Source organism: Fistularia commersonii, chromosome 28 (genome assembly GCF_037954325.1).
Source record: "Fistularia commersonii isolate RoL2024-O1a breed Wild chromosome 28, RoL_Fcom_v1.0, whole genome shotgun sequence".
Classification (NCBI taxonomy): Eukaryota; Metazoa; Chordata; class Actinopteri; order Syngnathiformes; family Fistulariidae; genus Fistularia; species Fistularia commersonii.
In genome coordinates this window covers 6,800,924-6,828,922 of record NC_141311.1, presented here as the reverse complement: position 1 = coordinate 6,828,922, position 27,999 = coordinate 6,800,924, and the positions used below count along the sequence as shown (strand labels likewise).

General features: G+C 40.8%; 4 protein-coding genes across 4 annotated transcripts; 2 read left to right on the top strand and 2 right to left on the bottom strand.

Moving 5' to 3' along the window:
- Positions 1–325: 325 nt before the first annotated feature.
- Positions 326–9,655, bottom strand: tubg1 (tubulin, gamma 1). Its single transcript, XM_086176470.1, has 11 exons — positions 9,504–9,655; positions 9,009–9,121; positions 8,556–8,723; positions 8,379–8,447; positions 5,229–5,308; positions 5,018–5,144; positions 3,232–3,318; positions 2,734–2,883; positions 2,483–2,635; positions 2,195–2,356; positions 326–1,463 (listed from the first exon to the last, which is right to left on the bottom strand). The coding sequence occupies exons 1-11, from the start codon at positions 9,550–9,552 to the stop codon at positions 1,266–1,268; spliced, it is 1,356 nt and encodes a 451-aa protein (XP_086032596.1). The 5' UTR covers positions 9,553–9,655; the 3' UTR covers positions 326–1,265.
- A 272-nt stretch (positions 9,656–9,927) lies between these two features.
- On the top strand, positions 9,928–17,698 carry retreg3 (reticulophagy regulator family member 3). The gene is made up of 10 exons (XM_086176120.1): positions 9,928–10,063; positions 10,307–10,580; positions 12,345–12,451; positions 12,887–12,917; positions 13,028–13,154; positions 13,906–13,990; positions 14,419–14,556; positions 14,854–14,933; positions 15,300–15,432; positions 15,531–17,698. The coding sequence occupies exons 2-10, from the start codon at positions 10,333–10,335 to the stop codon at positions 16,073–16,075; spliced, it is 1,494 nt and encodes a 497-aa protein (XP_086032246.1). The 5' UTR covers positions 9,928–10,063; positions 10,307–10,332; the 3' UTR covers positions 16,076–17,698.
- Positions 17,699–18,924: 1,226 nt separating this feature from the next.
- On the top strand, positions 18,925–21,525 carry psmc3ip (PSMC3 interacting protein). The gene is made up of 8 exons (XM_086176288.1): positions 18,925–18,984; positions 19,276–19,376; positions 19,686–19,775; positions 19,846–19,957; positions 20,077–20,222; positions 20,958–21,011; positions 21,202–21,261; positions 21,388–21,525. Exons 1-8 carry the CDS (start codon positions 18,966–18,968, stop codon positions 21,442–21,444), a joined length of 639 nt encoding a protein of 212 aa, XP_086032414.1. The 5' UTR covers positions 18,925–18,965; the 3' UTR covers positions 21,445–21,525.
- On the bottom strand, positions 21,018–27,702 carry mlx (MAX dimerization protein MLX). Its single transcript, XM_086176287.1, has 8 exons — positions 27,459–27,702; positions 26,431–26,467; positions 26,185–26,274; positions 25,139–25,248; positions 24,945–25,047; positions 24,419–24,518; positions 23,694–23,895; positions 21,018–23,608 (listed from the first exon to the last, which is right to left on the bottom strand). Exons 1-8 carry the CDS (start codon positions 27,495–27,497, stop codon positions 23,552–23,554), a joined length of 738 nt encoding a protein of 245 aa, XP_086032413.1. The 5' UTR covers positions 27,498–27,702; the 3' UTR covers positions 21,018–23,551.
- Between the last annotated feature and the right edge of the window lie 297 nt (positions 27,703–27,999).

Genomic DNA, 27,999 nt, shown 5'->3' with positions numbered 1-27,999 from the left:
ATGTCCAATCTCAGGCCTCATATAAAGTATCGAGTCTTCTCTGTCCACTGGTTGCATCTTATAACCTTTGGCAGCAGCAGTGGGAGTTTCAAGCTGCCCCCTCTGTAGCTTTTCTTGGTAAAAACAAGCCGAATGAACAAGCATTGCTAAGTGCTTTTACATTCCCCTGTGGTAATGAGCCTTCACTAAGGTTGATGAACAGCTACTGGCCACAGGCATGCGGTGATTCTTGGTGACTAAAAGAAAATAACTTTTCATAAATAATTCACCCAAAACATCAATTCATACTGGAGTATTTCAAACAGAAGACACAAGATAGAACGTGTTTCTTTTTCTGCATTTTAAATAGGTCCAACAAGCAAAGCAACATGAAACAGTATATTCCTTTGAACAATAAAGAATGCCACTTAACTAGCTATATTGATTTTCCCAAATATTTACAGGCAAGTACGTGTTAAACCTTTTTGTACACTAACGGTCATCTGTGCAAACTGTTAATTCTTGTGTTTGTTAAGTGTCAATGCAGGTATGTTTAACATTTTTGGTTTAAGTCCAACTTCAACTTGACATTCTTGTTAGTCATGCACGGTGTGAACAAATGAATAGTGCATATCAGCAGCAGACAGACGGCACGCGGCCCCACGTCAAAAATTCCTGTGATGCAAGATCCTGAAGTAATCATCATGCAATGCTTTCTGTATCCCCACCCAGCCCTCTCCCAATATTATGGGCTGTGATGTTTTCCTGTGAGTCAATGCACAAATTGTAAAATAGCGTTCTGAGTACAAAAATAGAGCAAAAGAAGGCAACACGTTGACGTTCACTGCTGAAAACCAGAAGAAATGCTAATGTGGGGAAAGAGTAGTTGAGGGGAACGAGGGGAAAAGTTAAATATAGACTTAATGTAAGACACAAATGCTTTTTGCACAAACTTATGAGGAAGAAGTGCTCGTAATTTAATTCCTCTAGACTATTAGAAAAAGACTGCTTTGACTGCTTGAGAATTAGCATAATTTGACACTGTCCAGAAAGTTGTTTTTTTGCACATGGTGAGAAGCTGACGTTTAACTTGCGGTTGCTTTTCATGACAAAAAAAAAAACACTTTCTCATTACAAGATATAAACAAGTCCAATACATTTTTCCAGAGGTATCAATTTTGTGAGAGTTATGTCGGGAGAGAATAGCTACACTATTGAATGAAGAAAAAAAAAAAACAAAAAACTAAATGTATGCTGACTGGCTTGTAGCTGAAACTTAAGTTCATTCACTGTTCTTGTGTGCCCCAAGAAATGTAGTCAGGCCGGGTGGCTGCACTATACTCGTCCACCAACTGTTGGACCACTTCGCGCGAGTTGTCCAGCTCATCAAAGTTGTCCTTGAATATGTCCTCTTTGCGGAACTGCTCCAGGAAGGCCTCTCTCTTACGCAGCTTGTCGTACTGCCGGCATGTCCGCTCGAATAGCTGCGGGACAAACAGCAGGTGAAGCATCAACACTTCAGGCTCTTTGAATGGATATCATTTTCTGGTCCTGTTGCTGTTGTTTTTAAACCTCCCCTGTTTAAAGTTCTGTTTGAAATGCCAAGTGAGACGTAAATGCTGTCGTCTTTCGCTGAAATGCGTGACTCAGTTTCCTCTTAACCCAAACATGAGCTTACAAACCGTGGCCGTAAAGATTCTTCAGTCGTGTCAGTTAAGGTCCCTCTGGTGACCTATCAAGAGTTCATGTTTTGAACCACAAAAAGGAAAACTGAAATGGCTCTTGTCATTGCATGCCTCCCTCAGACATAGTAATAGAAAGCCTGATGTCACGAGGAGGCTATCTTGGGACGTTTAGGACATAAACCTGTCATTTTTTCCCCGTAAGACAATTGTTTTAAATTGTGTCCTACACACTGTATGATTTCTTGAGTTATGGCCACAAAAGCCTTAACCATCACAATGAAGTCATTGCCATCCCTCAAGGGACATTACAGATCTGCCCTAACCTAATCTGTACAACTGGATGTCAGAAATGCTCAAAAACAAGGCTCTGGTCACAGATATTTGCGCACAAACTCACAAATGAAATGTTTTGTTTTGTGTAATTAGCGAATTGACATTTTCTCCCCTTGAGTCTGATTTTGTTTGTTATGACCAAACAAATTGACAACTTTGAAAATAAATAAATAACAAGTTTGAAAATAGGCACTTACAGAAGAGATGCTTGTGTGATTTGCCATCATCAGGCCACTGACGCGGTGGGCTGAGGGCAGGTATGGGGATTTCCTGGACAGGGCCACCTGGATGCTGGCAGGACCCCAGGGAATAAAACTAGCAAGTTTACGTTCCCGAATCCTTTGGAGGCTTTTATGCACCTACACAGTAGAAACAGTCACAGCAGATTTTAATTGACTTTAATTGAAATGTCAACAATGCAGCTTTATGATGAAAAAAAAATGGTAAAAATAAAAACACGCTGTGAATCCATACAGAGCTCATACCTGTGTGGGATCCACCTCTCCCTGTATGATGTTAAGGATGGCTATGTAGCAGTGGCTAGGTTGCCTTTCTCTTCCTGTGGACACCATCACATTCTTGGGCTGCAAAAGCCGTCTCATCACGTCTAGCACTGTGGTTTTTCTCACGCTGGCCACCTGAAACAAAATGTAGCAAATCACCGTTTTTTTAACACTGCATTCTATTGCGTCAATTATTCAGTCTGATTTTCTCTGTCGGTTTCAGTAATACTTACGGACTGGTCAGTTGTAAGTGGTGTGTACCCAGTCATAAGGAAATGAAGGCGGGGAGTTGGGATGAGCGATGCGATCAGACCGATAAGGTCGTTGTTCATGTAGCCCGGGTATCGCAGGGTGGTTGTGCTTGCAGACATTATGGTGGAAACCTGTGTGTGCAATGCTTCAATTAGAGACAAAGCTTGAAAAAAAGAAAAACTTGTAAAAACGGACGTTACTTCAAGCATAATGGGTTTAGTGGAATCCTCCAGTGTGTCTCCTGACAAGTGGTTGACATACCACTGGAGCACAGCCATGTAGATCCCATTTCTGAGAAAGCCGAATTCCAGTCTGACATGTAATTGAGTTGCCAAACTAAGTTAGTAATTACTGTTTCTATCTCTCTGCAGTCTGTCTCCATGTTTAAGGTGCTCCATGCTAAATGCGATAAGGAACTTCCAGGGAGAGAGACGAGAACACTGCTGCAGAATGCAGGCACGACGGGTTTTCTTACTCACCAGCTGATTGATTTGGGAGAAGGAGGGATTCTGGATATGCAGCCGGTCTGTGGCGATGCGGTTTAGAGCTGTGTTGTCCAACACTACCTAACACACAAACACAAGGTGACATATGAGGGAAAAGGAATGAGGAAGAGATCGCCCCCACATATCTCCACCCCAGCTCATAATCATGGTGAAAGTCATAAAACTGTTGTGCAACAAAAAAAAAGGCATCAAAGTAATGGCAGAGTCATAGAGGCTCTCCAGTAAAAACACAGGAGGCTGTTGTCGGGAGAGTGGGACAGAAAATCGCACATTGTACAGTTGAAATGAGGGGACTGATTCCTGAGTAGATTGTATTAGCTCTGAGGCTAATTTAATCAACATCTGGGCCTTCCGCGGGTCCTGGAAGAAGTAGATATTCGAAAGGAAACACCAGTGGACTGTCCGAGCATCTCAGACGAATACAATCAACAATCTCAATGTTGAGATTTAACCCTCTTAAGCCTGCACACAGCAAGAAATGCATAGGTGTAGCTTGAATGTTCACACAATTCTCAGCTCTTCTCTGGTGCTGAAATTATTGGCTGGTCAGTTTCCAGTGGGCTTGCAAGCAATGTAGATATAAGGGGTTTGCTGGTGTGGGTTGCGGGAGGGTGTGATTAACCATCAATTTAATTGCTTGAATTTATCATTAAGCGAGCCTTGGCCCTGCTAGTGCAGCGTAAATGTCTATTAATAACATGCCGTTTTTATGGCACTGCAAGAACAATTTGTTAAGAGCCAGAGGGACTTCATCAAACTGTGTTAATGCAAGACTTTCATAAGTCTTTGATGTCCTAATACATAATGACATGTGTGCTTGCAAGTACTTAATGCCCTTTAACCCCACTGCCATTCATGTCAGAACATGAAACACAATTTGTTTAACAGTCTGACACCACAGTATAATTTTATTAGCCGTGACTGTTGCCTTTTTTTGGGGGGTTAAGATTTGCTTCCTGCATCACCTCACTTAAATAGGAACAGCTCCGCTGCTGTGTTCAATTTTGTATTTAAGTGCTGTAATTGCAAGGTATGCAGTCTGTGTGCAAAAAAATAAGACCACACTCATTAATAGGAATGATTTGTGTCCTTTTGCAATCCCTGCTCATTCAGCGGAAGAGAATAGGATCAGTCTATGTGAGCAACTTAAAAACGGGAATGTGCATCGTTGGAAAAAAAAATCCCTACAATTTAGTGTTCATGGGAACTCTTCAGCTTTTCACATTAAATATTTTTTACGATGCAGTGAGACTCCATTGTTACATTATGACTGAATGTGCACAGGGAAGTGTCCTCGGTCCGCTCGCGTTGACTGAGACCTGTGGCGCCATTCACCGTGTAAAGGGCACGTATGAGATGCCAATTATCAGCAGAGCTCTAGACACTGCAGGAAATTTGAAAGTTGGTTTTTACAAGATCGCTTTAGATAGAAAGAAGGTATACAGGATAAATATGGCATATGTATTTAAATCTCAAATATACCATTAGAATTCCGCAAATAGTACAATTGTCCAAAAAGTCAAAAAACACAATGTACATGCACCAAGTATCCTGTTGTAGAGATGAATGTGCAAAACAAATATATGCATAACAAAGAATTAGAACCACTAAATATGGTGTGCAAGTGGTTGCATGGTCTGCTTCTCATGCTCCAGAAAACTGAACTCTTCCCCCCCTTGAAACGGATCATTGGCAATTTTGAAACGCAATGCTGAAATGGACAAAAACATATCAACAAGACTACAGTCCCGAAGCTTACCACGCAGTCAGCATTCTGAGTCAGCCTCTTCAGAGTGAGCAGTGAGTTGTAGGGCTGAACGACCACATCACTCATCTCATCTTGATTTGGAAAGACAGAGTAAGTCTGCACTAGTTTCTTTGGGTACCTGCAGATGAGAAACAAAGATCTCACACACAATACGCACACAAAAAATTCCAATGAAAATTGTTGAAGTGCATGAGCGTCAGACCTGTCATTTAGTTTCTCCAGTAGATAGGAACCCAGGCCAGAGCCGGTCCCCCCAGCAATGGAGTGACACAGGACGAATCCCTACACAGAAAAAAAGGTAGGGTTACTCACATATCAAATTTGCAGCTGCAAAATGTGCCAAATGCGTATTTAGCTCGGTGAACTCTACGAATGCAAAAAAGCTCAATGTGTGTGGGTGAGCAAAGTGCCTTTCCTTCCTCGGCCACTTAAATGGGCGCACAGCTCCACCTCGCTAACAGGCTATCTCACCCCCCAAGAAAGCCCTGTAATACCTGCCTTCTACTCTCACCCAGCTATTATCACCAGGCTTTTTACGTGCCACACCCTGCAAACATACACATGCACGCAGTAGCGTGGCCCACCTTCCAGTCCAATGCACACATAAAGTGCACGCACTAAATAATAATGTGGGATCATAATGTGAATGACTTACAGAAACTACAGACCTCTGAGGGGAAATGTGTATGTGTTGTTTTATAACAGCTGCAGCCAAAGAAGGCTCAGAACGGGGGAAGAGAGGCTAAGAATAATGGCGAGGTATAGCTGGAGTTTGGTTAGTTTATAGATGAAAAGCACTGCTGCATTTTAACAGCAGAAAAACACCAGCATCTCCTGAAGTTGCTCCAAGAGGTTGGACTGGGTCACTTTCACAAAATTTAAAAGCCCTCACATGTATTCCAATTGCATCATAATTATCAGGGGAGTTGTTTGCCAGGAACATGACAAGAAAAACAATCCCAGCTGCATCGGATTTTTTTTTCTTAAATTAACATCCAAAAGGCCAATAAAAAAACTTCCATATAACCAGTCAGACACAGCATGATTGGTTTTATGAAAATGATTTATGTACTGACAAGAAGTCACTGCGACCCGTTTTAATAAAAGTTAAGTCTGGAGAGACACGAAGAGTCTTATGCTATATGAAGGAGATTTATAGTGTATTGAGATGTTGATAGGAGACCTAACCGGCACCTGAGTGCAAAATAAAACTGTCAATCAAAAGGAAAGAAAATGCCATCTCTTTTATGTCTCTTTTCAGTCTCATTTAAGTTTCTAGCAATAACACTATAATTATTTGATTAACAACCTATTTCACTTAATGTATTTTGTGGATTCATACTCACATCTATGCTTTTCGAAAGTTAAAGTGCATAATTTGTAATATGTTTGCAGTATTTCTATGGTCGTACTTGTTTCTTCCAAACATGTACAAGAACAACGACCTCTGTCTTTAGTCAACTACATGTTTCGGGCATTTTGAAAGAATAAGTTCCACTGTTTCAGCTTCAGTGCAGTGATTACAAGGAACTAATGCATGATTTCCTGTGACGAACAGTGCACTATTGACATGATCATGTCCAATCCTGAGTCTGCTTGTAATTACTTGTATTTTTTTTGCATCCGGTAAATCAGCTCAGGATTCCTACTTTGTTCTGAACTTGATTCAAATGTCACTCTTTGTCCTTCAAAAATCTTATTTGTATTTAACTTGACCCCTGTTTGCACAATTTCTCTCTGCACACAAATCCCGGTGTGCCTGTCTTGATGCTAGTAAGTGCAGAGACACAGTCATTCCAAACTGATGGGTTGTTGTGGTTTGCCTCCTCGCCTCATTCTAATGCAATCAGCATGGCAAATAACATTGCAGCTCGAAGTTTATTAAGAGTCTCTAGAGACGGATATTGACAGCAATGAACTCTGAGAGAGAACAGAGCGTGAAGGAAGCAGTATTGCAACTCTGAGGTTGCATACGATCGTAAAACATAACAAAGAAAAGCAAGAAGGATATAGAGACTTTTAACAAGTAGGTGACTTGAAAGAGAAGCTGCATAGCAATGAGGGCCCAGAAAGAGAATGGACTCCAGTTGAATGGGAACACACACACACACCCAGGTCCAACCGCCCTGACCTCGGAAGAGGTCCATTTCAAGTTAAATGCGGAAACATAACTGACAATGTGTCCCAAATAACATCTGTTTGTGGTCTGCTGATGAAAGGTGATAATCTAAACTCAATGTAAGGCAATGTTCTCTAGTTGTGGTTCACATTTTACGAGCATGAGAGCTCATGAGATCATCTTTGTTTTCAGTTGCTATCTTGGTTTTTATGAAAGATCTAACTGTTGTAATCATCCATACGCGTGTGTTGCTTTGAGTGAATCGAGACATTTCTGATTTATAAGACTGCCACTTAAAATCCATTTGCATTACAAGTCTGGACTCTAAGTTCCTGTTTGTTGTCTACATCCAATTTTCTTTGGCTGCCTGCTTACACCCACTTTCGAAATATATCCAGGGTTTGGCTACTGAATCAGAAGATAAACAAACTGACACAAAAGCAATATTGATCTGCAGGAATCAGCTATGAATGCAGATGAGAGAAAAATAAGACAAGCTACTGCCATGAGACATTTTTCACATTGTGCAAAAACCCTGGTAAATTTGAAAGAATATGAAGAAGAATTTGAAGGAAAGAGGGGACACCTTGGTGCAGCTTGGGCATGCTCATGTGACTGACATTTACATCACTTAAAATGCCCCATTGTTGAATTTTATATGACACGCATGTACCCATAATGGGAAACATTTAATCTGTCTGCTTAGATGATAGATGATTTGGCTGCCATTAAATTCATACAAAAGATATTCCAACAACTGTATGAGGCTTGAGATGGATCGGAGATTAACCCATTCCATGTTTGTTTCTATTTATGGGTCCATGATACATGTCTGCTCTGAGCCATATGAGGAATGGGGCTGGGATGGGCTCGGAATTGGGTCACCAGAACTGCCGTCTATAAAGGCTGCTTTAGAAACAATGAAAGAAGTGCAGGGCTCTACGGCGAGCAGAGGTAAATACATCATGATACCCACTTTAACTGGTAGAAAACAACACAATGGATCTTTGCGAAAATAAATAATGTCTGTGCATCCAGAGGAAAGAGAGATTCTACCACAAGTGGTCGACGGAGGCGTACATTTTGGTCGCAATTGTCAACTTGCAAACCTTGAAATATCCACTTGTGACTAAGAATATGTACTAAACACAAGTCTAAGCAGGCCATGCAGACAACAAAGACACTGATTGAATGAGTGATTCAGGAGACTTTCGTTGATTTACAATCACTTGCCTCAAGACTGTCACTTCCATCTGCCTCCCGGTCAATTATGTCAAAGATATCTTCCTGGATTTTTTTCCCCTGTTGGAAAAAGCCAAAGCAACTAGTTAGATGCATTTCCCATGAACAATTTCAAGATTACCAACATGGTGTTAGAGACGAACTTCCTCAAATAATAATTTTGTAAACCTGAGAATATCCGCTGGCCCAGTTGTTTCCAGCCCCTCCACCATGCTCAGAGAGGTAGATATTCTCTGGGTTGTAGAGGTTAGCGTAAGGGGAGTTGAGAATGGAGTGGATCACCCGGGGCTCGAGATCCAGGAGAACTGCACGAGGGATGTAGTGCTCATCGTCAGCCTATTGAAAATACACCAAGCAATGTGAGTCTGCAAGACTTGGGGTACTGTTATAAGTTAACAATTTACAGTGAGGCAAATACATTCGTCCACATCTCAGTTCAGCTGCCCTTCAGTCAACCCCACCTCTGTTGCTCCATCTAGCGACAAGTTAGATTGTTGCACTTTTAAGGCGCACATTGATAAACGGAACAAGCATGAAAATAACCTTACGCGTAAGTCTGAGAAAATGCATGCGTATGGCAGATTGTGATCTGCATGACAATGACCAAAAAATGTTACTTGCCTGATAGAAGAAGACATCTTTTCTGTCAGTCCCCTCAGTTGCAAACTCTTCCACAATCCCTTCGGGACTGATGCCATGCTCTGCACACAGCTGCTTCCAAAACTCAAAGCCAACTGCACACCCGGAAAAAGAAGTGTCATTTTAAATTAATAACACTGTAACTAACTGTTTCTGACATAGCAGGATTACCAAGGGGGTTATTGAAAAGTACAACTTGCAGATGTTTTGGACGGCTAGATAGGAAACGATCGCTAACGCTTAATTGAATGGATCTACTGAGACCAAGTTAGCGAGTACATTATTTTAGTGTTCACGGTGTTTTGGTGTTGAAAGCTAATTTAATGATATCAATAACGATAGCGTCGTTACATGAAAACAGCAGAAGTGATCACCATGGCTAGCTAACGCAAGGAAGAGCTAACTGCTGTGATGGGTTCTAACATGGGAGGGTTATCACAAAAAAAACTTAACGTCAGTTTCGTATTTTACGCGTACTTTGGTTTCCACATTGTCCGAGCTGAAGTGTTATAATTTCCCGAGGCATGTCCAAAGTTCAGTTGCTTCTTATTTAGCCAGCTTGCTGGCTAGCTGTAAGCTAGCTAAATAATGAGAGGAAGAGAGGTCCTTTCTCAGGCGCTTCACCAGCCCGCTTCTTCCCGCTTGGTAGTGACGTAACTCCGGGAGCAGACTTGTTCTTCGGTTTAATAAAAGGGATCAACATTGTGCACACCGCCCCCTAGTATGTGGAAGTATGCAGTTGCAAGAAGTATGTAGAGCCATAAACGTGTCGCGACAACATGGCGAAAAATTCATATTTGTCGATAGATAGAGGTGACTGTCAAACGGCATAGGTTCTTGTCAACTCAGCCACACGAAAAGACACCGGGTTCCTCATTGGAATCGTGGAGAGTCAAAGTTCAGACAGGCAATGAACGCACCATGACACTCTGACCAACGCGGACTCTGATTGGACGGTTCGGGGATCAGAAAAACAAGTTACGCCATATTGTCAGATTCAGAGGAGAGCTCAACATTCGTCTAAAAATGACAAAATAGTAAGTGTCAGCTTATTTTATACACTATTGATGACTGCTTCGATATCATTGTCTCTCATTTCACTTGAGAATAAGCGTCAGGCAAAGTATCGGTGACACTTCCGCCGTCGGGAGCTTAGGAATGTGTCGGGGTATTTCTGTTAAGCCGATGCTGTCAGTTGAGCTGCTCCGCAACCGAGCAGCTTACCTGTTTTTGTTCGGATTCAATGCAATTTTCTTTGTTTTTGTTATTTTATTTCACAGATCGTCCTTTTCGGGTTCATGCTAAAATGGCGCACGCCGGGGAAAACGGGGACACATCCGCGGAGGACTACACTGAGAAGCCGGGGTCGAGCGTCTGCCTCCGGAGCCGACCGTGCTCCAGCGAGAGGGACGGCCAGGTGCGGGCTGTCAAGGCTGCTCTCCAGGCCAGGTTGGGGCCCTACGAGCCCGTCCTGACCTACCTCCAGTCCGTCCTGATATGGGAGAGACCGGCTCAGTGTGTGCTTCTCTACACCGCGGTCAACATCGTGTTCTGGTGGGTTTCACTTTAAGCAACGGCTGTTATTTCGACGTCGCGCCTTGAGGTGACAACTTTAGTGTCTTGTTGGTTATTGCCGTGTTCTTGCAACCCCCGCCGACAGGACAATACCGTGACTGTTGAGTCGTTGTTAGGCGAAAGCCAACGTGACTGCAGAGCAGCTGGTGCTCTTACTCAATACGGGGCTTCTTCACCTGACAGCTCCAGACCAGACAGATGGCTTGTTTGTGCTAATAATAGGCGCATTTAGAAACACTTCCAACTCCGGAGACTTTAACCGATTTGCCCTGACTCGTTGTCAACGATCGCATTTTATTAATGAGCTCTTGCACCTTGTGTTTTCATGCATAAAAATTCCTTTTCATTCAATATCATTTTTAAGTCTTAGATTTAAAAAAAACCCCTCAACTAAAAAGTCTCAAACGTGGGATGATAAGGGAAGGTATTTTTTTTATTCATTCGTTTATTTTACTTTACAGTGTTCTTATTGTTCAATGGCAGCTTGTGCCCATTGGTTTAAATTACACGCTTCGCCACTAATAGCCTCTGGATGCCAACAAATTCCTTGCTAGGTTGATCCCCCAACTGCTAATTGGCAAAATAATTCATTGTTGTTGTGGTCAACACATTTTGCAGTCTTATGATCTGAAAGTGGTGCAACACCTCAGGACTTGTATAACCCAACAACAGTTCTCTGACCTCCTCAAGGTGATGACCTGGAAAGTAGGGAAGTGCAAATATAAATGCTTTTATTGACAGTTAGTTAATTGCAAAATAGGATTGCACATGTAGGCTAGCTACTTCACATGCGATGTCACTTTTTAGCATTTAGTTCATAAACACTCGTGCAATTACAGCATCAGCATTTGATACTGTTCTCATGTTTGCTAAAGTAATTGCATACACATCATATATAACTTCCCCCTTCAATGCACAAGAGGAACATTTACTACCATGTAGGAAAAAACAAACAAACAAACAAACAAACAAACAAAAAAAAAACATTTCACTTGCGATTACCCTGGACCAACTTCGAGGGCAACTGCCATTAAGTACAATCAGGTCCTGCTAAACTCACTCAAGCAGTACAATATTATCATAAACGAACAGACAGAAAGTGAAAACATAAAAACACATAAACACAGACATAAAAACAATGAAATACCAGTGTAGCATCTGCTGAAGCACACCAGCCCCTGAGTGTACGGAGACTGCCTGTTCCGTACACTCAACTCTGCAGTCCCTGTGTTTTACCGCAGCTCCAGACACACACTGTAAATATTCAGATCATCCTCTCAAGATCAATAGAGCACACAAGCCACACTTAAGTGTGTTGTCAAACTAATTTAAATGCTTCTGTTTAACAAAAGTTGATAAGAGACTTAGGGAGAAACTGTTATTGTGACATCAGACTCCAGGTCAGTCAGGACCCATTCAGGTGACCCATTCAGGTCTGTCCCTCCAGGTCCAATTTGTTTTTGTGACAAGTTATGATGTCCTTTAAGGTTAAAAGCACCTAAAGTAACACCAATATTCTGAATGGATTTTTTTATGATAATTATTGTTGTGATTATATTATTATTGTTTTGTGAAACAAATGCTATCAGGTTTATAGAAGACAGTGTTGTATTACTTGTCCCTATTAGTTTTGTCGTTAAGGGGAATCACTATTATTGGATCCTATAATGAACAATTCATTGTTTACTCTCCATATGACTTGAGTTCTTAAGACTTTAAGAACTTCTGTTTGCTTTCCTCAAGGTTCTTTGCCTTGACCTCACTACGCCTGCTGTTCTTACTGGCCTCTGGTCTGGCTCTGCTGATCTGTGTTGATACCTGGAGAAACAAGATCTGGCCAGAGATTAGAGGTGATTTAGTTGGTTTTTTTCGGTTATGTTTTCACTGAACACTTTTCCAAGGTCAGCATTTTCTATTTTACTTTGTTCTTTACAACTGTTGAACATAGATTTATGTTGCATGTTTCTCTGACTTAGATTGTCACTCCTGTGTTTTATGTGACTTTCAAAAAAAACCCATCTGATATCGAAATAGACTACTTAACATTTGGCAGCTTAACACCATGGAGCTGACAAGGGGTTTATATTACACTTGGAGAAGTAAGTCTCCCAGATTTGTTTTTAAACTTGCATGTACAAAGTTCAATTCAGAAGATGTGGAGGCCTAAGAAGAAACAGCAATAATATTTTAACTCATTTCAAGGCCATAATTGAAACATTGTATGAATTCAATTGAATTACAATATAAGATATTTTTTCAGAAACACGTGTGTCTTGTTTTCACAGTCAGAAACCCAGAGGAATCAGAGAATGAAAGGTTTGTTTCTTCAAACATGTTTTGCATTCACTGTTGGAGTTGGAGAGTATTCTCTTAAATGCACCGACAGCAATAGCATATAAAGGTCTTGATATTGTCTGTTTGTCCAGCTGGGGCCTCGTGCAACCCGGTATCCTCAGTGTGCCTGAGCTGTGCCACCATATCGCTGAGGCCTGGATCAGTGTAATGGTTCTCACATCTAGTGTGGTGCAGTACAAAAGACACAACCCTGGCAAGGTGATTAAAGCCATGTGAGACAATGAAAAGACACACAGAAAAACACTCCTCACACATCTTTTTAGTTTTGAAACTGAATTTTAAAATTGCTTTGCACACTAATGCTAAGTCTCCTGTTCTAATGACATAACCACTATAAACTGCAACATTGAAGGCCTTAGTTTTATACTCCTGGGACCATCTCTGTGCACCAAACAAGTGGTTTTAGGTGCGCGATGTGCTGATGAAGTGGTTTTATTTTATTCTCAGTGTCTTTACTGTTATTTTTATTCACACCTATATTTTTCTTTTCTTAATAAACATTGTCAGCAGCTGATTCCTAATGGAGAATTGAAACACATGAATGCATGAAAAAATGCATGAGGTTTTCAGATGTGTATTAAAAGCAAACCACACGCAAACAGATTTCAACAGAAATAGGAACATCTGCCTTTGCTGTGCTTAATTTGAATGAGCCTCCCATCTTTGCTCTGTGGCCACCACTAAAATAGATGTGCACAGCAGGTTTCAAGATCAGGAAATTACCTAAGAGTCATGGATGATTGCATAGCTCTTTGTGCATCTGTGGAAAGGCACTTAATAGTTTACTAAAACCCATAACGTCTATAATCATGAAAATGAATGGTATCATTTGGACATTATAAAGCTTGAAAATCAATGTCTGTAGCGTAAGGCATTATAAATCAGTCATTAACAGACATGTATTACTAATGCTGACATCATGACCCCTGTGCTTTGATGTTCTTGTCAGTTTTGCATCCTGGCTTGTGGAGCGTTAACCTGCTTGGCTGTGATAGGACGCTGTATTCCTGGACTGGTGCTCTCCTACTCTGCTGGTGAGTTTGTCCCAATCGTGCTGTTCGCTCCCCAGGACCACAGTGCCAGAGAATACCCCGCCCGACTGGCCCTATTAAAATGCATGGGTGTTGAAACCAGATCTATGGGGCCCTCGCACTAGTTTTGACCCTGTGAGGTGATTAACACCAGGATAAGATTCACAAGGGGTGAAGCGAGCCAGACGAACAAGAGGTCAGACTGAGAAAGCTTCAATCTCCTAACCTGCTGCTACTTCAGGTTCTAAGACCTGCAGTTCCCCTTGCTGTGATGTTTAAAATCGTCCACTTGCACTCAACATTTCTACTCCCCTCCCACCTCATGCTTTACTTTGTGAATGTACACAGCGTCACACATCTAAATGAGACCCTTACTGAAGAACCAGAATTGTCCTCTTCTCTCATTGTCTCTGTTAATTTCCTCTCTCTAGTTTTGGCAACTCTCCTGACCCCCCTGGCAGCCCATCACAGGGTTTTTCAGCATGTATTTGTGAAGCTGGAGCCAGTCCTGCAGCGGCTGGACTTCAGTGTTCATGGATATATGATGTCAAAGCCCATCGATAATCAGTGTAAGTAAATAATCATATTTTTATTTCTGCTTAGTGGATAGCTAACTCACCAGTCATGCATGACATATGTCAAGTAACAACTCGGCTGAATCAAGATTCAAAGCGTTTATTGTCACATGCACAGTGTAGAAATGTGTTGCCATGTACAGTGAAATTCCTACTTTTCTGTGATTGATTGAATGTTTACTAAAAGCTTGGTGATTATGAATGCCTGCTCAGTGCAGAAAATAGCTACGAGCTGTGGAACAAAGCAGACCAGATAATCATTTGGTTTTCTCCTGCTCTTGGTCTTTGCAGTTCTGCGAAGGCCGATCCGTACTGGAGCCTCAGGTGAAGCCAGTGACAGTGAAGAGGAGCTGGCTGCTTTTTGTCCAACGGTCAGTCTGTTTTTAAAGTACCCCACTATTTCTATTAAGTTTTAAGTTTTAACTCTTTAACGTGCTTGCTGTTATCGATACTTTATTACCGTTAGTTACAAGTTCTTGTGATGAGACGTTTTTTCCACAAGGTTTTACCACTGATTTTCAAGATGAGACATTTGTCATTTACTTCTTACAATAATTTTCTCAGTGTGAGCACTACAGAGGGAATAATTCAGTCCCATTATTTTTGGAAAGAGGACATCTTTAAAGTTGCCTGCTGCCACTCACATCAAAATCGTCTTCATGGATTGATAACAGAGCAGACGAGAGAAGGTTCAAGAGTTGCACTCAACCTTAAACGTATTTTTCCTTCTAACCCAGTTCGATGATGCTGTTGTTGCAAAGGAGCTTGCACTGACCGACTCGGAACACTCTGATGCTGAGGTGTCCTACACTGAGAATGGGACATTTAACTTATCCCGTGGGCAGACCCCTCTCACAGAAGGCTCGGAGGGTAAGCACTGTATGCTATCATTGCTGGTTTTCCCCAAACCTCTCTGTTTTCTTCTTAATCCTGACCTAGTCCTCTGTACTTCCATCTCGTTTTGTCAGATCTGGACAGACACAGTGACGGCGAGGAATCCTTTGCTCAGGACCTTCCAGACTTTCCCTCAATAAACCCCGATGCCACGTTAATGGATGATGATGATGACACTAGCATCGGGCTACCGAGTCTAGCTGTGTCTGGGCTCCAAAGTCCCCGGGCTTCCTTGCTGGATGTGGATGCTCAGCTGGACTCAGACCCGGAGGATCAGGTTGGGGGACTCTCCATCAGTGGTCTGCCATCTGCCTCCAATTTTACAGGAGACTTGGCTGGAGTCATTGCCAGCAATATGATCCAGGCCGCCCTTGTCGGGGCAATGCAACCTCGTGCTTCCACCTCCCATCGTAGACAAGGCCCTCCCAAGGCCAGGTCCCACCGAAGTTACCGCAAGCAATCCAGTTCAGAGCTAGACACAGACTTGGATGTAGAAGACTTTGAAGTGCTGGATCAGTCTGAACTGAACCAGATGGATCCCCTCGGAGGGGGGGCTGCAAGACGGGGAGAGAGCCAGGGGTCTGGCTTTTTGTCTAGTCTACTTGGTAAACCACAATAAGGTGTCAGCGAAGGCCTGCTGGCATGAGTGCAGTCTAGTGAGTCCTGGCCGTGTTGGTGAGCTGCAAGTGTGACGGACGTGAAGGGCGACTTTCGGCTCCAGCAGCCCTTCTGATTGGCATCACTCTTATCACTGTGAAGTACTTCTTCTCTACCTTTTCAAGACCTTTCCTTTACAAACCTTTAAGCCCCGATCAATCAGAAAATGTATAGTTTGTAGGCTGAGCAATAGGAAATAATAAATGAATATGAAAACAATACAAAATGTCAACAGAACAAATAACCAGCAGTTTTTTTTAGCCTTGTTGCAGTCTAGCTGCAGGGTACTTGTTGGAAAATAGAAATAATGGATCCCATAAAATGTAAAATATTTTTACATGAAAGTTAGTGTAACAAGGTTCTTTGATTCCTGGACCAAATAAGACATTCCCATTTGTTGAGCTTAGCCATTTTGCTTCAGTAATGACATTTTGGAAAAACCCCTCATTTCAAGTGCATTGAGTTACTGTCGTAGATGAGACAGATGGATGCACGCATTTTCTTCTCAGTAGAACGCAGTTACTTGACTGGTTTCTATTTCTGCTGGTTTATCATCTCATGCCAGCAACATCAGATACAGTTGCTTCCCTGGATTGACTTTCCTGCCTCTTATTTTTTTCCCAGCTTCCTCTTTGTGAAACTTCATAACATTGACTTTTAAGGGTGTGAGATGCACATGCTGGTATCTCCACAGATACAAAAAAAAGATCCTGAGAATCCAAATATTAATTAGGATGCTTACAAATGGTCAATAAATTTCTCTGCCATAACGAGAGCTGTTAAGCTGTCTGGAACAGCTGATCAATCGAAATTCAAAGCAGTTGGAGAATGTAGCCGTTTGTGACCATTATAAAAGTCGTATTTCAGCTACTTTTGCAAGAGACTGCTGCTGCTGCTGCTGCTGTTATTGTGTATCTGCGTTGGATAACCCCTGCGTTGCAAGTTCTTTTGAAATGCTTGTTTCTGTAAAAGTAAACGTTTTAATTCTTTCTAAGTATAATTTTGTCTTGAGTCAATTTTATTTTATTTTGAAAGACAGCTCAACTCCCAACTGCTTTGTCGATCACTACATATATATATATATATATATTTTGTGTGTGTGTATGTGTGCGCGCGTGTGTGTACATATATATGCTGATAAACTTACATTGTTTATAGATCCAAATTTTATTTTTCAGTTTAGTCGACAGTTTATATTAAACAGATTTACAAAAGTCAATTAATAGGGATTCAGTCATGCATTTTTGAAACAACAGATATGATTTTAGGCAATGAAGAGCAACATTTAAAAGGAATACCTTTTAATTAAATTTACCTCTAGCCCTTTATTCTGTCTACCAGGGGAAGAAAATGTTTCCATCTATTGGTCTGTTTATATTGTTTAGAGAATTTTGTCTTAAAAGAAACGCGGATACCCCAGATAAGCACTTGATTTTTATTTATGTTTTTCTTCTTTGTATCAATGAAAGTTGGTCCTAAGGTTAATAGCCACTTCTTGATGCTGAATCAGTGAGTTCAATATTTAATTCATTTCTAAGTTCTTGCTCTTCCTGAATAAATTGTGCCCGTAGTTAACAGCTTGAAAGAGACCCCGGCTTTGTGTGTTTTACCCCAAGAATATTCAACCAGATTCCCTTTCTTCCTTTTGTCATTTGCTTGTAGTTGATAGTCATGCTGCGCCCCTCTGAGAAAAATCCTCACTTCATGAATTTTATACTATTTTAATGGGAAAATGTTTACATGAAAATTGGATTTAGATTAGTATTCGAAACGTGGCTCCTCTGTCAATATGTCACTTTGGTCATTCAAATCTAAATATGCCACATTTGATATTGCCAAATTTAAAGATGCTGGGTATTTATTTAAAAGATACAGCTTTTTTAATTTCTTTATCTTGAATAAGCTCAGTCTGTGAAAGATTTAACAGAAACAGAATCCAACAGAAAACACTGCTGGATCCGTGTTGGTGAGGCAAAATACACTGATGGCTGATATATTCCTCGCAGTTTTTCTTCTCTGTAACTGGTTTTTGATATATTTTGATGTGCAAATTGTATTAAATAAAACTTTGCATTCAATGTTTCGGTCATCATTGGCAACAGTTCTGATTTCAAAAAAATGGAGCAAAGGAGATAATGTAAAAAGGCTTAAGTTGCAAATGTATTCAATTGATATTCAACTAAAAAGGTTTCCAGAGACAAACTGTTTATGCAGCCTGACTTAGCATCCTCACACTAAAATGAATTGCTCCTCGGTGTGAAGTCAAAGGTGTTGCGGGGAAAATGCGCCCCCTAGCGGCGACCGAGGACACTCAGTCCAGGTGCCCTTTTCACACACCTGCGGGATGTGGATTGACGATTGAGCAAATCGTAATGACAAAATTACCGTCACGTTTCTGATTTTCTTGATTTGAAACATGGATTTTCGCTTTCCTGTTTCCCCTTAATCTTCCCGGTGTCGTTTTAAGGTTGTCGTTCATTTACATTTATTTTACTTGCAGTGTTTTTTTTCTCGCGAAGACCTCTCACTTTGCACTGATGCCGGATTAAAAAAAAAAAAAAAAAAAAAAAAAAAACACCACCGGAGAATAAGAGAGGTTTGAAACCAAAAGTGATTATTTGCATTTAATCTGCGTGGCCAGCGAAAACTGAACAAGCGTAAGAGTCGATTATTTCCTCTTTCACTTGACGTTTGAGGGAAAACAGACAACACTCGTAAAAGTGGAGAGGTATTTGCTGGAGCCAGCGTAAGTGATCCATCTAGCTCAATAAACGATCTCCCTGTTACGTGTATTTTGCGCGAAACTCAATTCAGCAAAGGACTGCGCTGGTTGGTGTGCGGACGCGTTAGAGATGAGTAAAAAAGACAACTGTGAGTGTGCAGAATTATCCCAGAATGTCCATGACTGCAGGAAACACATTTTGAAACATTCGGAAAAAAGACCAAACGGAATACATCTCCGGATAAGATGCTTTAAATAACCTTAGTACGTTTAGCAAAGACGCTACCGGCTAACGCTAGCTACATTTCACAATCCGCACAAGCTAGCTGCCCTACGCAAACTTTTATATTTCTAATTTTTAAATCCGCAGTGAAAGCACAGATAATCCACGCAGATTGATGGAATTTAGGAAATAAAGTGGTTTTTATTGTCTTTGATAGGTGCCTCCATTATTTCTGCCTATCTGAACGAAAAGAACCGTCCGTACAGCGCCCAGGATGTCTTCTGTAATTTACAGAAAGAGCACGGTTTGGGAAAAACGGTGAGATAACATGCAATTTATCCCCAGAAGATCTGAAAAAACCCTTATTATTTTGAACTTTGTAATGTATTCCAGTAAAACATCAATCAGGAGTGTTTTGTTGGGCTTTGTAGCATGTAGAATTTCTTAACAGTCTTGTGACAAAAGTCTATTCGCTACATTGATTACTTTTGGTGCAAATTTATTAATAAATAATCATATGAAAAATAAAATGCCGCAGCTGGATATCCTTGATCCACTGATAATCTGTATTGGTTCCAATATTTTCCAATTAGTTCAACACTCATTGATTATGTGTATTTCAACCAGGCAGTGGTCAAAGCCATGGAGTTGCTGGCAATGGAGGGCAAGATAAAAGAGAAAACCTATGGCAAGCAAAAGATCTATTTTGCGGATCAGGTGAGTCTGTAGCATCCTAATGAAATATCCACCCAGATAGATTTTTTTTAATTTAACAGTGTCCCCTCAGGCCCAGTTCAAAGATGTGAATGATGCAGAACTGAAGGCCATGGACAGTCAGATCTCCGGCCTCGCTGCCGAGGTGCAGACCCTCACTCAGAGCTGCAAACAGCTGGACGCAGGTAAAGCACATCTGTGAGGCACAGAACTTGCCTCATGTTTTACTCTGAGCCCGCAATAGTTGGAGCTGTGGAACATGCAAACACACGGTTTGGCTTTATCTTTGTGATTGTGATCGCAGAGCTGAAAGAACTCAACAGCTCCCTGACCACAGAGGAAATGGTCTCCCAGATTCGAGAGCTGAAAGCCGAATGCTCTCGGTACCAAGAGCGTCTGGAGAAGATAAAGTCCGCCACAAACCATGTCACACCAGAAGAGAAAGAAAAGGTTGGGATTGGATGAACAATATGTTTATAGAATGTTAAGGTCGAAAAATTGGGTTGCAATGTTTTAGCAAAGCAATGTCTTAAAAGGCACCGATTTCATTTACTTCGGTTCACGTTTGAGGAAATATTAATTATCAGTTGCCGGCTCAGTAGAGGAAAATCTAATTAGATTGTAATACAGAAAAGAAATCAAAGCAGCACCTGCTGCGATTATAATACAGGTAGTAAATCTGTAGATAAAATGTGATTATGATTAAAACAAGTAAATGACACTATCCAAATGAGGCATTGCAAATCCCACCGCTAGATGGCATTCTTGTTAGATGTGTGCCCTTAGATAAATGGTAAAGTATTATATAAAGAAGTTTAAAAGTAAATTTTATTTTCTGCCTATTTGACCTGCTCCATGCTAGGCTCATCAAAAGGCAATTATTTTATCTAGTACCAAGAAGGCAGTAGACCGAGGGATGGAGGGAAGCAATTTCCCCCAAGATCTTTTTTGTTTTGGAGATGTCCTTGTTTATATTGAATGGCCCTAACAAAAACAACTGTGTGTCTGTTTTCCATCTGAAGAGGAGTGAGGCGTGGGAAGGGTGTGCATAGGTCACACATCAGGTCTTGAGTCCAGCTTGTTTAGAGAACCATGCAGACATGAATAAACAAATTTCTACAGTTAGAATCACGATACCCCCTTGTGCCTGTGATGCTGCAGTTCTCACGTCACTTTTACTTGCAGGTTTACAAAGAAAGGACCATGTATGTAAGTGAATGGAGGAAAAGAAAGCGACTGGTAGGTAATCTTTATTTTAAACACTTAGTCCTTACAATACTAGACATTCAAGATGACGCAAAAAGACTTCCTCTCTTCCGAAGTATTTGGGGTTGCAGGGGACATACTGATCTAAATCCAACATTTTGTAAACTGTAGCTTGTTTGTCATCCATAATTGTATAGAATCTATCTTGCTTCTTTATTCGCAGGCTTCAGACATGATAAATGCAATCCTGGAGGGATATCCTAAGAGCAAAAAGGAGTTCTTGGTGAGTAAAAGAGGCTAATAAATGCCTGAAATCATAATTTCAGGGTTCATACCTGTTTTTTCTCTTGCTGTGTTTTTATTCTGCATGTATCAGAATTTAATAGCCTTTTTTTGTTTGTTTTTGCAGGATGAGGTTGGAGTGGAGACCGATGAGGACTATAAGGTGGTTATCCCAAGTAGTTGAAAGAAGGCACTCTTTTTCATTACTCCCATCAGCGCAGCCCTCTGGAGTGCTACATTCAGAAAACTCACAAACCGCTCAAGCCATATTATGTCTTTCTACATTTTCAAATACAGCACATCTTCATCACCAGGCAAATGCACATTGTAATTGAAAGCAGCCATCACTTGTTAAGATGCACCAGGCTCTGAGGGACACTTGTGGACTCTGTAGGCAACAATGGTTTAATTTTTCAAAATTGGTCTTTTCATATAAAATTAAAGCCAAAAGGAAATGTCAGCAGAAAATTTCTTTGCTTGATAGCTCTTATTGTTCTAATTCCATTTTAACACATTAGTAATGTTCAAACTGTAAATACAAGATGAGTTATACATAATGAACAGCGTCTCATCTTTCATCTTTTGTTTCAACTTTTTACACTTATTTTACACTGTTTTTTTATGGGATAATCCTAAGCACAGCAAAATTACTCAACCCTCCTAAAAACTAACAAACACTCCTCAAACTAATTTTTAACTATGTAAAAACACTGCAGAGATTGTCTCTGAGGATCATTGCTGCAGTTTGGGGTCCTGTGCATCAGCTTAGTATTAGATTTAGGGCCAATTTCGAAGAACAATCTAGAATCATTAGGCTGACAGCTCTTTGGGTGGATGGTGAATGGCTATTAAGAGATGGCCTTTGAAGCAGCTGTTGAATAATCCAGCATTTCCTCTCATTAAAGCATCAAATGCAGCAAGTCCATATGCTGTCGCACAGATCTACACCTGAGGACAAAGCAAATTCAAATAGCAAAAATAATGGCTTCCAAGGCCAGTAAGTGAATAAGCAGTGAGTGCTATTTACAATTCACCTGCTGACTTAGCAAAAGGCAGTAAATATTTGAAACAGCCTGTACACAGACCTCACAGGGTACCCATGACCAGTGCAAGTCACTGGTGATTTTTAAACAATGTTTCAGACCATTTGTTGATAATGAGCGGCACTGAAAAGTATTAAAAAAACACCTGTTGGTGATAAATTTGAGAAAAAAAAATAATTCAAAGAAACCTATGTCTAAATGAACAAATCACTTCTCAAGGCACAGCACAAGCTAAATTACTGTCAGTAAGATACATATTTTCTGGTTGGACAGAGGTCCCTATTTCAGCATCTGTTGGCTTCTCATAGCTGCACGGATTAAAGCAGGTCACCAACACCCAAGGACCACAAGTCACCTGCGGGCCTGAACTATAAATAACTCATAGGTGTGGCATACAGCCACTTACCAGTGAGCTGCATATAATTTTTTTTGGTTGCTTTTTTTTTTTTAAATCGCACTTGCATTGGTATGGATTTGAAAATTATATTAAACATTTTTTTTAAGTGTTTCATATTACATTAGCGCTAGCTGGTCTCTACTGAAACCGTTACCGTGGAGAATAGCTAGCGGGCGCAGTGAAGGTGAGGAGATCCCTTTTTTCATGTGACTGGTGAAAAACTCCTAAAAAGTAACAGAATACCCTTCCCAGTCTTATTGTGAAAAATCATTAACAGGATAAGTGTCTTCACATAAATGACTATCATTAATTATTAATAATGACATATGATTTAAGGTAAATTGAGCAAATTTGTTTTTTCAGAAGTGTTTATTGAACTGGTAGCCCTTTGCATGACTTGGTACCCAAAACGTAGCCCTCAGTTCAAAAAAGGTTGGTGACTCCTGGATTAAAGCCTAAGTTTGTCAAAAAACGCCAGCTTTTGCATGCCCCCTCGGGAAGCGACTGTACAAGCTCTTACCAATTAAAACTTCATCTGAAAAAAAGGATTGACTAAATCATCCCATCCTGGCCCACTGAGAAGCAACAAGGAAACAACTTCAGTTATAAAAACAATTAAAAACAGGTTGAAATAGACACACACACACTCAATCAATTGAGAATGGGACCTTTTTTCCCAAATATATTACTACTTAAACCAGTGAATCTTTTCCTCTCTGACATGCTGCTGATTGAGGTAATCCAACTGCAGCCAGGTAGTGCGAGTACTTTGGTGTGGCTGAATGTTGATTCAAACTGGGGATCAGAGTGAGGCAGGAGTTCTGGAGGCAGAGTCCAGGGGCTGGACTGGATTAATAAAGCTGACCGTTGAGCTGTCGCAGCACTCCAACGACAAACTCCCTCAGCGTCTGAAAGGACCAGAGGCATATGCAATTAATCTAAGCATTCTAAAAGCGATGCTGACCATTATTTGGTTTTTATGGCGCTGTGGACCTGAGGCTTGCAGTGCTCCTCGATCCAACTGAACACGCAAGCTGAGAGCTCCTGGAAGCTGCTCACGGAAACGGAGCTGCTAAAAGACTGGAACAGGGAGTCCATGATGCTCTGAAAGACGTTGAACTTGACCTGGTCGGAAACCTGATCCTCTCCGTGATGGGGGTTGTTCTGATGGGCCTTCACTATGTGCTCATAGTTCCTAATAAGAAAAATGCAGCTGTTAAGCTGCCATTAAAAGCAATAAAAACTGCATTTGGGCTCACCTATCTTAGATCCTTTTCCAACTGGTTTTCTAATTTTTCATGAACTTGATGTGAATTCAGAACATCAAAACTTTCCCTAATCTTATAGATTAAATAACCTGAATTTTTAAAATTTCCCAAATAATTCTGTTATATAGATATCTGGACATGTAAAGAATAGAAATAATAAACCTCTGTCTGTTCTCTTATAGACGCATTACATTATCAATTTTATCTTCTTGAACTTCATTCTGCTTGAGTTTAAACCTGTACTTAGACAAACATTGTCTGCCATCTAGTGGTAGCAAAAGCAAACTGATAAAAAAGGCCATGGTCAGCCAAGTAGCGGATGGATATTTGATAAATCTAAGCAAAAGTATTAAGCCAACACACTGATGATTCTGAACATTAATATGAGGACACATCAATTACGTAATGTCAAGAAATGAACGCAAGGAAACATCACTCAAGATGACCCACGTTTTCATGATCTTCAGAGCCATGACCTCCTTTCTAAGTAAAGAAACTTCTTCTTCTTGCTTCTTTTTTTCTTTATGAAGAAAATGAATGTAGTCAATTGCTGGAAAAACAAAACAAATATGGAGCAGTCAGACGTTACTTCAGTTAAAACAGAATAGAAACTGAAAGCACTAATGGATTTAATTTTGGAAGTAGATTGCTATGGAACTGCGACCAAGTGAATACCCCACCCTTGCCTTTGTCTCTGTGATTTCAAACACGAATATAAAATGTTCACCTTTACCATTTTTTTCCAGTTACCAAATGGCGCAGCTTTTGTCAAGCCTTTTCTTGGACAAAATGCATACAATTTTTTCGTGTGTGGAGCAAAGGGCCTGGTGAATTAGAGGTACCAGCAGCAAGCTGCCACTTTTAATGCAGAAGGATGAAAGACCCTCCCTGCATTGTTGAAGAGTGAAGGTATACAACACCAGAGCTTAACAAAGCTCTTTGTATCCTGGGAGTGTCAGCACATGTGACAGCTTACTTTTCTGCAGCACCGTGGCCTTGCTGATCTTCTGCGCACCAACTGCAAATTCAGACTGCTGCTGGCAGGTTGGCACTATCGACTGCAGGTCATCATATCCTTTCTAAATGGAATACAAAGGAAAGTTCTCATGAAAGCTATTCAACAATTGGCAGTGTGCCTTCAGCTAAAGCCACAGCATGCTGTAGTCCCACCTTGATGGCGTCCCTGCGCTTCTGCTCGGCCTGTGTGTGTGCCTGTCTCCGTCTATCTTTGTATGCGTCCTTATATGACGCGTCGTGCCTGTAGTCGCTGTCTTCATCATCTATTAGAAGAAATATAGTAAAGAGAAACGCCTCAGACACTCTAATTTTGATGGATAAGGAAGAGGATTGTGCGGAGCTTTTTTTTATTTTGATGCTGAGAATTAAGGTTTGGTCATGTGGCTGATTTGAAATTTTGCAAATTCTTGACTTTATTCTTGTTGAACTCTTCTTGTCGCAGCAACTGGACTTGAATTTCTTCACTTGAAGAAGTTTCACCCCACATCCGAGAAGCTTCCTCAGTTCATGACCTGTGGAGAGTTCTATTGACCTGTGGTCAACAGAGCTCCCCACTAGAGTTCCCCATTAGAACTCATGTGTTGACACACATCTTCGGTAAGCATCTGAGGAAGAGCCTATGTTTTGCTCAAAACGTCACGGATGAGAGAAAAACTTTTTTGTGTTATATGTCAAATAAATCATCTTTTCTTTTTTGAGCACTTTTGGCGTGCAGATTTTTTTCAAAACTCTACTTTATAAAACGACACAACAGTTTCGTGTCCTGAGCACCCAAATTACAATAACGTTGATTATCAGTTCTAAAAAATGGTCTGTCTTTTATATAAACTGATATAGAATCAAAAATACACACAATTTACATATATACAATCAGTTAAGTGATATTTCCAGTTAGCGTAAACACATTTGTGATTGCCAAGCTGGCAAGCATTGGGTATGAATAGAAGTTAATTTGAATATGACAATTAGTATCTCACATTATATAATCGAAATGCTCTTCTGGTGGCAGAAGGAGAGCCTTTTCTCAACAACAGATAAAGCAATAAGGCTATTTGGAATCTCTGGATAAAAATGTCTGACCAGGAATAAATGTAAGCAAGCAAGCAGGATGTGAACAAGTCAGTCATTCGTCATTTTGAGAGCTGACACGATGATTAACTGCCTAGAACATTTCAGTAACTGCATTGCGAACAGAATACCTGTATTTGGTACTGAAGAGGCACTTGTCGAACCAATACTGTTGGCCCTGGACACGACAGTACCCTTTCTGGCAGTTTCAGCAAAGAAACCTGTAGAGCAGGACACCGGAAATTCAAAACAATCTTTATCCACAACAATATAAAAAAGTGACAAGATGATCTCAGAGACCAGGCACAACTGGTTAGTGCAGATTATATGGAAGAAAAGAAGAAAAAAACATGTAAACAAACTAACTGTATACTCACTGGGGTCAAAGCCACTGTCGCTGAAAGCGCCGTCTGTCTGCCGAGCCATCACCAGGTAACGGAGGATGGAGAAAGGAGAAATAGAGGCTGAGAGGGTGCAGCAAGGGGAAAATTGTGCTGGCCTAAATGTTAACAATGGGCCAACAGCTTGGCTGCCTGACAGTGAAACCCCCCTACTGAGGACTGGCCTCCTTTCGCACTTCTAAGTATGATGGGGAAGCATGACCTGTAGCACATTAATTCTTCAATGACAGTTCGGCAGCTTGATGTCATACAAAATAAATAAACACTCGACGCTAGTCCTTCAGTTCTTCTCCCGGGTAGAGGGGGTCCATTACCTTCTGATGTTTGTTTGACAATGACAGATCTGAATTAGTATTCAATTCTCTGCATTGATTTCAGAATAAAACACACGTCTGAGCGTGTTCGGGAGTACCCTGATGAGGACGGTAGTTGACAGGCTGCATTTCACAAAAGGCTACATTTCCCTGACAAAGCAGACAGACAATCGATTAGGACGTCAGTGGTAACGTGGACCAAGTCATGACTTGATCGTAAACGTTTCACGGTTTATTGAACTTTTATAAATATAATATTGAATGAGGAGACCGGTAGTAGCAATTAATAATCTACGGTAACTTATGGCAAAACTTAGACGACGGTGCTATTCTTGCAGCGTTTATTTACGGTACAGCTCTCCACAAAGGAGCAACCGGAAGACAGGGTACCAACCCCCCCCGAAAACATACGCCTATATATATAACGAAACAACACAAATCAAAGTTTAAAACACCAACAATCTTTTTGCGACACTATTCTACTCAGTGGTTTAGCTTTTTTAGGACACCTCACACTAGCTAGCGTTAGCAAACGAGCTAACAAAGCATAGCTCAACTGTCTGACAAGAGTCTGCAAAACTTAACCACAAATAAAAGGAAGAATCTCTTGTCACAAGTTCTTAATGATGTCAGTGTATGTGTATAAATGTTCTTCACCGAAATGTAGGTTAAAAGCAAACAGCTTCCTACCTTCCAGTGGTCCTCAGGCGAGGTTGTCGGATCAGTCATTTTGGAAACGTTGCATTCGTGAAATTTTCGTAATCCCCGAGTTCTTCTAAAGCGGTACAATGACAAGGTCTTAATAATTAATTATTCATTCTTCGTCTATTAGCATAAATCACATTGCTAATCGAGCTGATTTTCGTCATCGTGTGACATCATGAGTGATGGTGGCCGTATTCTTAAAGGACTAATTGCTATTTCCCAAGGGCACACGAAGGGAACAATGTAGAGCTGCAGTACATCGAAATAACCACACGGGGGCGCTGTTGTACAAACCTCGCTATATTGCCAAAATGTATCGACCTGGTCGCAATAGGGGCTCACTGCTCTCAGTTTAAAAAAACTTAACTAATAGTATACAATTAAAAAACATCTCCTGGTTGATTCATCTGGCCTTACATTTCAATATTAGTGCAGGTGAACACATGGTCTTAATGGAGAACAATTTACTTACTTTCTATATCAATTTTAATTGTCACCAGTCTCATTATAATTTGGTTCCTCATTC